Source organism: Armigeres subalbatus, chromosome 2, assembly GCF_024139115.2.
Source record: "Armigeres subalbatus isolate Guangzhou_Male chromosome 2, GZ_Asu_2, whole genome shotgun sequence".
Classification (NCBI taxonomy): domain Eukaryota; kingdom Metazoa; phylum Arthropoda; class Insecta; order Diptera; family Culicidae; genus Armigeres; species Armigeres subalbatus.
The window spans coordinates 143,488,436-143,500,846 of NC_085140.1; the positions used below are offsets into that span (position 1 = coordinate 143,488,436).

The 12,411-nt window shown below is 39.6% G+C and overlaps 3 protein-coding genes across 5 annotated transcripts; 2 read left to right on the forward strand and 1 right to left on the reverse strand.

Moving 5' to 3' along the window:
* Positions 1–259: 259 nt before the first annotated feature.
* LOC134215211 (peflin) lies at positions 260–2,268 on the reverse strand. Its single transcript, XM_062694436.1, has 3 exons — positions 2,030–2,268; positions 1,501–1,882; positions 260–819 (listed from the first exon to the last, which is right to left on the reverse strand). Exons 1-3 carry the CDS (start codon positions 2,039–2,041, stop codon positions 593–595), a joined length of 621 nt encoding a protein of 206 aa, XP_062550420.1. The 5' UTR covers positions 2,042–2,268; the 3' UTR covers positions 260–592.
* A 2,897-nt stretch (positions 2,269–5,165) lies between these two features.
* LOC134215212 (survival of motor neuron-related-splicing factor 30) lies at positions 5,166–7,001 on the forward strand. Its single transcript, XM_062694437.1, has 4 exons — positions 5,166–5,333; positions 5,422–5,690; positions 5,755–5,901; positions 6,527–7,001. Exons 1-4 carry the CDS (start codon positions 5,292–5,294, stop codon positions 6,795–6,797), a joined length of 729 nt encoding a protein of 242 aa, XP_062550421.1. The 5' UTR covers positions 5,166–5,291; the 3' UTR covers positions 6,798–7,001.
* Positions 7,002–9,680: 2,679 nt separating this feature from the next.
* Positions 9,681–12,189, forward strand: LOC134215213 (uncharacterized). 3 transcript variants are annotated; one of them, XM_062694438.1, is made up of 2 exons: positions 9,681–9,814; positions 10,893–12,189. In XM_062694438.1, the coding sequence occupies exons 1-2, from the start codon at positions 9,806–9,808 to the stop codon at positions 11,862–11,864; spliced, it is 981 nt and encodes a 326-aa protein (XP_062550422.1). In that variant the 5' UTR covers positions 9,681–9,805; the 3' UTR covers positions 11,865–12,189. The 3 variants fall into 3 exon arrangements, with proteins under 3 accessions (XP_062550422.1, XP_062550424.1, XP_062550423.1); XM_062694440.1 differs by lacking the exon at positions 9,681–9,814 and adding an exon at positions 10,213–10,614; XM_062694439.1 differs by lacking the exon at positions 9,681–9,814 and adding an exon at positions 10,797–10,831.
* The last annotated feature ends 222 nt before the right edge of the window (positions 12,190–12,411 follow it).

A 12,411-nucleotide genomic window follows, 5' to 3' on the forward strand; every position in this document is an offset into this window, starting at 1 on the left:
ATCATAGAATAATTAATTATAATTATAAATAAAAATTATAATATAAATAAATTTAATAATGAATAACAGTCACCTTTTTTGTTCCATTCCCCGATCGATTTCGTCAAAAGGTAACTGCGCACGGGCATGTAATTCAGCATTGCATAACATAAGCAACACATATGCTATACACGCTTTCCATAACGTCTATAAATATACACCGGCTGCCCCCAGGAAATTTATTTTCTTTCAAAAGCTGCGGAGCTTCATACAGACACAGTTTTCGTTTGTATACTGTTTAGATTTATTACCAAAATAATCTTCGCACTTCAAGCTGCGTGAATCGCACATAATGGAACATGCTAAAATGCTTTGTTCTAAAATAAATATAGTTAAAGTAGACGAAAATTAACGAGTGTTTATAGTCTACAATGTTCCACGACATCCGGGGAATTAGCCTGTTGCAATACTATTTTCGAACGCCAGTCACATGTCCTTGGAAACTGCGCTGATCTGGTCAGATTCAATAGTTGATTCATAGCATTAAACTTAATAATGGTTTTTTTTGTGAATGTATATGTTAGCCAACATTTAGACAATCTGTGTTCCAATTTTAGGAAGTTGTAGTTAGGGCAACATTCAAAAAATCCTCAAATCCGATTGTGATGACCCCTTTCTGTTCCGTGTCTCTGGCACGGAACGCCTCGGTGAAGCGTTGAATTTGAACGCAAGTCACTATGAATTGGTCAACAGAGATATCCTTTCGATGCACTGGATCGTTTTTCACGATTAGGAATTGTATGAATTGTGGTGAGAACCGGAATCCCATTTGGGTGAGCGCTGAAAAGTATAGCAAAAGTAGTGGGATCAATATTAATATTCAATTCTAACATTTCGAAATGTTTTTTTTTTATTTAATGAACTTTTGATATTAGTTGATGAGGGAACACGACAGAAAACTGGAGAAAATAACGGAAGAAATACAAACCGTTTACAATCATTTTAATGGAATGTTTTTTTATGTTGTGAACAGAATCACAATAAATAGAATGTGTGATAGAATGAAAATGTTAACATATTATTACATTGTTGTCTTATGCTAGTCTTATGAGGTTAAAGTCGTTAACAATAATTCGGCACCAACATATCAAAAGGGCGTAACTGCTTTTGTAAAGAAGAGCTTCACACGTCGCTGGTAGGCTAATTAGAGCTCGACCAAGCAATCCAACACCGCTGATGGAAGCAGCGAATCCTCTTCTTTCATCCATTGGCGCTGGGTTGCGTTGGTGGACGCTAATAAGCCCACCAGGGACGCGAGAAGCTCTTGGTTACAAAAGCAGTTTCGCCCTTTTGAAATGTTGATGCCGAATTTTCAAGCGTATTGATCAATTATAAAACCTGACCCTACTATAATTATTAATTGGTTGTGCTTCACATAGCTTATCGAAAGGAAATAAGAAGTATTTTTGAGATCTTTATACTTTGAAGGAATCATTGAATAACCAGTGCATTTTTGCTCACCTTGCGATAGTTCCGCCTCCTCAATATGACCGGAAGCATCCCGGTCGTACGTTTTGAAGATTTGCAGCCACTGGTTAATATAGTTGTACAGCTTCTCGAACTCGTAGATATCGATCGTTCCACTGCGATCCTTGTCAAACATACCGATCATCATATTGCAAGCAGTATCGGAGAAATGATCACCCCGACCGTTGATTAAAGCAGCTTGCAACTCCAGGCTATTTATCTTCCCGGAGTTATCCTTATCGACATTGCGGAAAATGTTTTGGATTTCAGGGCTAACAGCAATTTGTTGGGGCGGCGGTGCATATCCTCCGTATTGCCCGGGGTAGCCACCGGGCTGCTGTTGACCGTAGCCTCCGAACTGACCCGGATATCCGCCCTATGAATATATAAACATAATGTCAGAGAATGATTCACCGGTTAGTTCCAATCGTAACTTTCTTATCAACTTGTAAATCATTCCGGAGCATTGATAGGCGTCACAACAATACGCCGTTCGCCTTAGAACCTACAGGAATTAACTTACCTGATAAGCCATTAGGTCCCTAAGTGTAGTGATAATCGATGAAAACAAACTTCTCGCGTTGAGAATAGAAGTATTTCCAACGAGACAATTTTCTTCCTAACGAATTGAAACTTCCGTAAATACACAGAAGAGAAGCGTAAATTGTAATCACTGAACAACTTCTCCCATCAATGAAAATGGAAATGAATGGAAAAGTCAAACTTCGCACTCAGTCACCGTCACCGTCACTCGTCAGAGTGGTCAGAGAGAGGGGTCAGAGTCAGATCTACCGGGTTGCCAGACCCAGCGATTTATCGGTAGTCTAATACCTAACCTAATAAAAAACCAAACATTTTTATTATGGCAAAAATCCATAAAATTTATTTGTACATTTCTTCAGATTTTTGCCAATTCTAGATTGCTTTGAGAATAGGTCGTATGTGCAAAAGAGAGGCTCTCTTTGTTCACGCTCTCTTTTGCTTGTACATAAGCTAGTTTTGCATATTTTGCCACATTTTCACTTCAGAACGGTAGTAAAAGCTATAATCTTTAGATATCTGCCAAGAAATCTGAGGTAAACTATATTATAGATCTGTAATAATCGAAAGAGAATGGAGGCAAAGAGAGACTCTCTTTTGCACATACGACCTATTCTCAAAGCACTCTAGAATTATGTTACGTTTTGACAGGGCAAGTGAATTGAACAACTCAGTTGAATTCAATTGACTTGCCAAAAGTTGAACATGTTCAACTTTCTTTTCGATCAAGTGAATTGAATTAAGGTGTTTACACGCTCAGTACGCTTTCGATTCAAGCGACTTGCTCAATTCACTTGCCTTGTCTAAACGTAGCCTAAAAATGTGTGGACATAGTCAACATAGTTCTCCAAATGTAACAATAATTAATTTGCGATTTGGGCGTAACTTATTTTGTAATCAAACATTGGTTTATAAATTCCGTAGAATGCAAGCATTTTACTTCAAAACTAACTCGCTTATCTGATAGAAGAAAGCTTATTCTGTCGGATGCATACGGTGGTTTTCTGAGAAAATGCTTGCTTTAGCAGGAATTTGCCTTTCAATGCTTGTTTACAAAATAAGTTACGTCCAAATCGCAAATCAGTCCTGATGTAAGTTTTAATCAATGATATTCTTTGAAAACTTTGTAGGTGGTGGTTTAAGATATACAGTATCCCCCCGCTTATCCGGACCTCGCTAGTCCGACGACTCGTTAGTCCGGATCTCACTAATTCGGAATTTTCCGGATTAAAAAGCATCAACACCCATTTGTGGGGCCCTCCTTAGCCGTGCGGTAAAACGCGCGGTTACAAAGCAAGACCATGCTGAGGGTGGCTGGGTTCGATTCCCGGTGCCGGTCTAGACAATTTTCGGATTGGAAATTGTCTCGACTTCCCTGGGCGTAAAAGTCGAGGTAAAAGTATCATCGTGTTAGTGCCCAAACACAATGTGAACGGCAATCCGGCAGAACGGAACTGCGGCAGAGCGGAATTGTTCTAAAACTGCCGTTGCCGTTTTGCCGTTGCCGCTTTGCCGCTAACCAACCCACAATGTGAACGGTTCAAAGGCGATACTGACAGTTCAAAATAGCCACAAACAGTTTATTTTTGTAACATGATTGTCATTATTTCTAGGAACTTTTTTCAAATGGGCGTACATGATTCTAAGCTTGATTTTTGGAACGGCGACTGTGCTCATGAATTAAACTATTTTGGTGAACTTATGTGCCTAACAGAAGGAATAGATTCCGATCTATCTGATAGTACCGTTAGCTCAACGAAACATGCTGAATTGAGAGAGTATTAGCCATTTCAAATTTCAAGGTCAAACACAGTTACGCCTATTTGAAAAAAGTTCCTAGATTTTCACTCTTATTAGTATAATAAAAGGAGGGCATCATGACTTGCTGTTTCTTCGAAAATATATACATTCGTGAGCAGATTTTTAGGCAAAAATATATTTGTTTACAAATCATCTCAAAAAGCACCTCAGGCATTCTCATTCGTTGATCTTGATTGGGACGTTTGACGTTTACCGCTTTGCTGTTCCGCCAAGTTCCAAATTTCTGAGATTTAGTACAATGTCACTTTTGCCGCAGCGCCGTCATTGTGGGCTGCGCCATATAGTTCCATGTGTTGGAAATTTGCCGTTACCGTTCTGCCGCATTGCCGTTCACATTGTGTTTGGGCACTTAGCCTCATGATATACGAATGCAAAAATGGTAACTTGGCTTAGAAACCTCGCAGTTAATAACTGTGGAAGTGCTCAATGAACACTAAGCTGCGAGGCGGCTCTGTCCCAGTGTGGGTATGTAATGCCAATAAGAAGAACACCCATTTAAACACATTATGCTGTCAGTTTTCAAATTTGTGCTGTGATTTTGTATTGGTTCATTTGTATGGATTTGACAGTCGGATTAAAGGCCAGTATCGACTTGAAAAGTAGAGAGGTTACGGAATTTTGTTCAATATTACCATGCGGAATTTTGACAACTGATCTGCATGGAGCAAAATGTCACTTGTACTTATACGGAATAATCGAGCAGAATATTTTTCCGAAAGTAAAGTGACAGCTCCCATTACTTTGCGTGGGAACCTTACAAATTCCAATTTTATTTTTTGTTATTGTCAGGTGGATACTGTTGAAAGAATTTTGTTTCGATTCTTTACTTTTCCGATTCTGTAAACGGAATTTAACATGTGATTGAGATAGAAAAAGAAATTTCTTTTGAACACGATACCAACCTTAACGAGAGAAACCCCGATAGTCCGGCCATAGGGCACTGCATGGAAGAATCTCCTTCTCTTTCGTTCTTCATGAAATTTGACATTTACTGGCCTTGTTGTTTTCTAATTTCTTTGCAGTGAGAGAGAGACAAAGCAGTCCGTGCAGTGCCCTATACATTTGTCGGATCAGCGGGGGTATACTGTATATATATAGTCAATTTTTGCGTTATGTAATTCGTAAATGATCCACATTTAATCCATTTTGTGATATACCGATAACTATACCGATTCTACCAGCCAATCTGGGTTATCAAAAAATAATCTGGCCACACCTAACTAAACAGTCAGCTGTCATTCATCATGATGCTACCCCGATGTTGTCACATGCGCTACCAAACATTAAAAAAACGCTACCAACATTAACGTCAAAACAAAGCAAAACTACGAGTAAAACAGTAATTTCTGGCGGAGCAAAACGTTTTATTATAATTCGACTTTACTGCGCTGTTTAATTAAGACTGGACCTCTAATTTGTTCATAATGGCAGATGATCTTCAAAACTACAAGTTACAACTCCAGCAGGTGAGTCTAGATCTAGACCAGAAGCACCAGAATGAAACAACTTTTTTTCGTTTTGTTTACGTTTGTTCCCATTCTTTTTGTTTTTTAGGTGGAAGCAGCTCTTCTCACTGACCCGCAAAACGGCGAACTTCTCAAGCTAAAGCAAGATCTTGAAGAGGTCATCGATTTAACGAAAGATTTGATCCGGGCTCAACAGGAAGCGGAACAGAAGAAGAGTGCCTATGTCGAACCCGCCAGTACCAGATATTTTGAGGGTGGCTCTTTGGCGGCGACGGCAGCTGAGAAGAAACAAGCAAAGCCCTCCGTGATTTGGAAAGTTGGCGATAAGTGTTCCGCCAAATGGATCGAAGATGGACAGTAAGCTATTATTTTGTGTTGAAGGGATAATATTTCTAACATGCAGTTTTCGTTTTTTTTTTAGGTACTATGATGCCACAATTGAATCGATTACAGACGGTGGCGAGGTCAGTGTTGTATTCGATGCTTACCAGAACCGAAGCACTACAACACTCTCCGAGTTAAAGGAACAAAAAGTTAGGAATGAAGTTTTCCCTTCGAATAGTAATAAGTAAGTATATGCGCAGATTTCAATGACGAGTTCCTACTGAATATTTTACTAACTTGATATGTATCTTATTTGGAAGGGGTAATTCATTCTCAAGTGTCGATATGATTTCTAAATAAGGCGTTCAACAAAAATCACACTTTAATTAAACGTTCTAATAAGAAGCGATTGCTTCTAATACTAGTTGCAAATTTTTGATATGTAGGTAATTAATTAGCTCCTGACACAAAAAGATACACACGTGCGATGCGTATTCCTGACTTCCATTCAAATGCTATGGATAGCTATATCATTTTGGCAAAGGTCCATTGCAGTATAGTTTATGTTTACATAAGCATTTATGATTCTAATTAAAACAGAGCATGAGTGTAGAAAAAATCTACAATAAATCTCGATTTGCAGTAGAAACAATAATTTGAACTTTAATTACGATACAGTTTTCCTTAAGTGAAAACTCTGGAATAATGCTTCAAGTTACATATATCGAAAGGCACAACTTCACCTGTTACTGAAAAATCGATACCTACGTACTGTATTTTTAATGCTGCGTGCGCTCTTAGTTACCCGCAATTTATTTTTGTATTTCGTATCAATAGTTTGAAAAATCAATAAAATATCCCTTTTCCAGACGTATGCGACCCAACCAGAAGGAATACCTGAAAAAGAAAAAGCAAAAGAAGCTCATGCGCTTCAAGGAACTGGAGGAAGAACGGGAAACGGAGAAGAACAAATGGCTCCAATTTTCAGCGAAAAGCACCAAAAAAGCGGGTGTCAAATGCAAAAGTATATTTGCTTCACCGGAGAACGTCAACGGGCGCGTGGGAATTGGTACTTGCGGAGTTTCTGGCAAACCGATGACGGAGTTTACCCATGGTGAAAAGTATCGGAAGGGCGTGTAAGACGGCGGAAAGCACACAATGGCAGGGTCATTTCTAAGGTAATTATTATAACATATATAGATAGTATTCTTCCTTGTCGTGAGCAGAATACTAGCGGAGTTTTATCGAATTCTGGGATATTTTCCAGGATTCATAAACACAAAATTTCACTCATATTTCTCACCTTGATACAAATAAATGAATAGATCCAGCATTGGAAATTCATTGGACAATGGTCGTTATATCTTCGAAATTACCTTGAACTAGAGCATGAACATGATTGAGCGCCCACGGTTGCAACTCCGTTATTGCCAGGCCAGCTTTAATTACGAAGAAACCAACAGATGATATTTGGGGCCAATATCACCTTCAATAAGTAAAAACTAGTGACACAAAATTAAGCAATACCCGGTTATGCCTGAATGCACGGTAATTAACACTACGAATGCCGTGATAAAATTACTAAATGCGGACTATCGTGATCAGAAAATCATGGGAACTAAATTTTCAAACAGCCGTCTTTTGACCGATACTGACTATACTGGTGGAATCTGCGGACTTGTAGGGAGTTGACTTATTGATTTGAATTGGTTGTCGCGCGCAGTTGACCTGGTAGACCAATTGATCCAAACTCCAGAACAGATTGTAGAGCATACAACATCTGGTTTGGGTATATCTGAGCTGCAAATCATACGCATGGACTCTACGGACTTGTATGGACCTTACTGGTCGATTTCAGATAGATTTCGAGCGCAGTTGACGTGGTAGACGAATTGATCCCAACTCCAGAACAGTTTGGAGAATACAGAATATCTGGTTAGGATGTAAGTGAGTTGCAAATCATACGCGTGAGCTCTACGGACTTCTATGGACATGCCTGGTCGATTTCGGATAGCTATCGAGCGCAGATCTGTACGCCGATGCACTTCGAACCGGCGGCGGCGTAAACGCATTTTCCTAACGGCGGCGATGGGCTCGGATTGGCGCAATTAAAAATTATCATTTTGTCGAACTTTTTTGAATATAATTTGCATGTCTCGTGCATTAATGGCAATACGCATAATTTATATTGTACGCTGTTGAGTAATCCTCCAGGAATACAATGAAAAAATCACCTAAGATTCTTTTTAAAATTTATTCAAGAATTTCTTTACTATCTCATGCCATGATCCTGAATTACGCCTTCATTAACCTGGCGACCACACAGAAAGGCCATGCAGAAGGTGACTAGATCCAGTTCCTGGTGCGGTGTTCGTTACACAGGAAGTGTACTTAGAAACCTCGCAGATAAAAACTGTAGAAGTGCTTGATGAACACAAAGCTGCGATACGGGGATGTAATGTTAAATCACACTAAGCGCCAATGAAAAATTACCCATTTTCTTTCACAAATTTTCCACTAGCGGATCCAATTGATCACAAACTGTATCGGATATCCTTCTACCCTATAACTGAGGATACCCAACGACAAATGTACGAATGGATTGATATGATTTGCTTTCAAAACAAAATATCACAAGTCAGCCAAAAAGGCGCTTGGTGCGGTTTCGCTGAACCCCGACCATATGTGAAAATCATAAAGAAATTTACATGAACTGATGAAGGAAATTTTTCAGGAGTTTCCCATCCAGCAATTCTGGGACACGTATTATTTATTCCTCAGAACTTCTGGATAATAGAATGTCCCTAAAACTCATAGATAAGGAATTCTTGGAGTGAATTGAAAAACTGGGAGTATAAACCACCTTCCCTCACAATTTCACAGGAATTCTTGTAAAAGGAACTTGTTAGAAGTCCTATCGAAGGAATTCCCCAAAATACAGGGAGAAGAAATTTCCTATAATTCATAGGAGAAGATATCCTCATAATTCGTTAAGAAGGAATACCTCAGAGCTATTAGAGAGAGAATGATTCTAAATTTCTAGAATGTGGTGAGTAATTTGCCAGGGTCCTCGGAGGATGAGTTCCTCCATATTCCTTAAGGAGGAATTCATCCTAATTTTGGAAGAAGGGATTCCACAAAATTCGTGCGAGAGGAATTGCCTGATTGTTTGGAGGGGCAATTCCCCAAAATTCAGAAGAATTTCTATAGAAGGAATTCTTGTAGGGGAAATATTTATTTATTTATTTTTATTTATTCAATAATATCATCATCTGACATCTGAAGTTACAATGGCTATAAGGATACAAATGTCATCTAAATCTAATTATTATACAAACATGGATAACATATACTCCAAATACAGCAATCAGAATACCCTTTCGGCCTAATGACCCTTTCGGCCTAATAACCCTTTCGGCCAAATGACCCTTTCGGCCAAACGACCCTTTCGGCCAAATGACCCTTTCGACCAAATGCCCCTTTCAACCTTATGACCCTTTCAGCCAGATGGGTTTCGCCTTAATGGTTTGTTCGGCCTAGTGGCATTCGGCCAAATGGCTTTCTGCCGAATGGGTTTCGGCCAAACGACCCTTCCCCCAAGAAATACATCAATACAATAAAACAGGACTAAGCAATTTTCAGTTTTTGTGTTAATTGGGGCCTCAAAATTTCGTTGCAAAGTCGAGCAGCTTGCGATGGATCAAAAGCAAAGATATAGAACACTGTTGAAATTGGAATATCCCAAAGCGTCTGAAGCAAAAATTCTCCAAAAATACTAATGTAAGAATATTCCAAAATTTTTGTATAACGAGTTCCTAGAATTCCTGAAGAAGAATTTCTCCGAAATATCAAGAAATACCGCGGTTGAAGTGGGTGGTGAGTGTGATGCAGTTTTTAGATTTTTTGGTGGAATAAATCCCTATCCAGTTTTCCGCGAGCGGTAATGGCCGTCAGCTTGCCTGCGGGTTAATCTCTGATTTGACGTTTCTGGAGGTCAACTGCACCCACCTGTAGAGTTGAGTACGAACCATCGCGCAGACCGGTGACGAAAAACTGCAGTTACGTTGGTGAGGACCGCGTCGGTTGTAAAATAGTGTGGCATTCAAACGGAGTGAATAAAACGGATTCGACAAATTGACACAGCCGGTATGATAAAGGTGAGTTTTCAGCGCAATTTGAAAAATCAAATATTCTCCATTTTTGTCGATGTCTGCCGGAGGAAATATTTTTTTTCTGCTGAAGAAAATGGCGGCGTCTGCTATTAGAATTTGTATCCTGAAGTGATGTGCTCACATATGTGTAATAATGTTTCGTTTCATGTTGGTGTTCGTGTGCAATCAAGCAGTGAAATAGTTTGCAAAAAAATACAGTCACATAGTTCGGTTAACAGTGTGTGAAGAGGTTCAACTAAGCGAGTCCGGTTGAAGACCGTAGCGCTCACAAACACATTTAAATGCGAGTCCGGCTGAAGACCGAAGCGCGTGTGAAGTAACCAAAACAAAGATGAAAATATGTATTCCAATTTGCTTATGCTCTCTTTCCGATTATTCTTTTCTCAATTTTGGTGGTGTAGCGAGACCGGTTGAAGACCGCAGCGCTCAATAAACGAGAATGTTTTACCCGTGAATAACTGGAATGCAAAATATGTGGGGAGATTAGTTTGAGATTAGCGAGACCGGCTGATGACCGTAGCGCCCAATTCAGACATCGGTTGATGACCGATGAAGCAAGATGCCAAATGTATTGAAGAACACAACAACTAGCCCTACCAAGCCTAGAGGATGTAACGCGAGTCCGGTTGACGACCGAAGCGCGACAAAGTGTGCAAAACAAAAAAAAAACGGAATGTGAAGCTAAAGTGTTTTCAAAGCAAGCGTAACGAACTTATCACGTGAAAATGTGACTAACTCCATCAAGAAAATAGAAATAGTGTAGTTTTCACAAGATTGGATGTAATGTAGGTGTAGCTGTTTTGTTTTATTTCGTTAGTTACGTCGGTAAATAAAATTTTCAAAAGACTACAAATACAGCTACACAAAACGAACTGTGCTTAGATTTTTGTTTTGAATACCTGACACTCTCAATGAAATTTTGTCAATATGATTAATAACACGCCGTACTTTTGTGTGTCTAGTTTACAAAATCGATACGATCGACACCGGTAGTTTACCATGGTCAATGCGATGGAATGTTAGTACGACTATCAATAATTTGTTTTCCCATTTGATATTACAGATGGATTCTGACAAGGATTGGCCACTGGAGCCGTTCAACGATTCTGTTGGACCTTCTGATCTGCGTCGTGAATGGGAAGAATGGTTCAGAGCATTTGAACTAATTGCAGAGCTTAGAAAAATCGAAGTACAGCATGACAAATTCATACTACTGCTGGCAAGGGGCGGTAGAGGCCTTCAACGCATTTACTACAATTTGCGGCCGGTGGCTGGAGAAGTATACCCAGAGTCGGTGAAAATCCCTTTGATGCCGATTGAGACACCCGAATACGATAATGCGGTGAAACGACTGAGCAATTTCTTTATCGGAAAGCGTAACGAGCGCGTCGAATTGGAAGTGTTCCGCTCGTTGAGACAAACGTCCGAGGAGTCTTTCAGTCACTTCATCCTGAAGCTACGCACGCAAGCCACGCGTTGTGATTTTAGATCTCGCGAGGAGATCGAAATTTTGCATCAGGTAGCTATGGGTGCTCGCGACGAAAGAGTCAGAGACAAAGGACTAGAGAATACTATGAGTTTGGATGACTTGACCAATTACGCCGTGAACAGGGAAACGCTTATGAAGCAGAAGGAAAAAGTACGGCAATTCAAGGAAAATGAATCAGCCGGGACAATAGCTACGGTCAAACAGGATTGGGGAAAGAAACCAACAACGACGAATACTGGACCAGAGCGGCGCTGGGACCCAAGTAAGCACAATGAAACTGAGTGTTCGAATTGCGGATCATGGAAGCACCGAAAGGATTCGCGGGAATGCTCTGCTAGAGCTTGTAGATGCAACAGCTGCGGACGCATGGGACATTATGCGAGAAAGTGCAGATCAAGAAGAAACACCGGTGCAAGGAGTTTCGGATACACAAAGCGCAAATTTGGTGAAGCCAACTCACTCCGGGAGAACCGTGACCGCTACCCCGATGAACCTGATCAAGGATCATCTCGTCGATATCCACCGGAGACATTGAAGGTAGAATAATTATATCACCATTTCCTTTTGAAATTTAATTCAATATCTTCATTGATAACATGACATATATACACTGGCCGGCATAATAAAGTGCCCACTTGCCGTTTTTCATACAAAATGGTCAACTTTGGAGCTCTAGATCTTGGGTTCCCGTGAACCGATTTGGCTGAAAATTTTACCAGAGCTCAGATATAACTTGAATTTTAACATATCTATGTTTCGAGCATATTGACTCACAGGGTTAAAAATTATTGCGGTAATACCAACGTGAATTTTTTGGCAAAAAATTGTTTTTCAAATACCTCGAAAACTACATCTCTAAGTGTACAGGTATATATAGCACACTTTTGTATTGGCAAAATACGCGTTTTGCTGAATATGTCATCAGTCTACAACCTATAGAATTCAAGATATTTAAAAAATAAATTTTTGCCAAAAAATTCACTTTGGTAATACCGCAATAATTTTTTAACCTGTGAATCAATATGGTCGAAACTTAGATATGTTAAAATTCAAGTTATATCTGAGCTCTGGTAAAATTTTCAGCCAAATCGGT

Bases quoted from the DNA above. Each gene is read 5' to 3' on its own strand.
- LOC134215211 (XM_062694436.1), bottom strand. The intron at 820-1,500 runs GTGAGCAAAAAT...TATACTTTTCAG, and splicing joins GGAGGCGGAACTATCGCAAG to CGCTCACCCAAATGGGATTC.
- LOC134215212 (XM_062694437.1), top strand. From the start codon at position 5,292: ATGGCAGATGATCTTCAAAACTACAAGTTACAACTCCAGCAG. The intron at 5,691-5,754 runs GTAAGCTATTAT...TTTTTTTTTTAG, and splicing joins AAATGGATCGAAGATGGACA to GTACTATGATGCCACAATTG. The intron at 5,902-6,526 runs GTAAGTATATGC...TCCCTTTTCCAG, and splicing joins TTCCCTTCGAATAGTAATAA to ACGTATGCGACCCAACCAGA.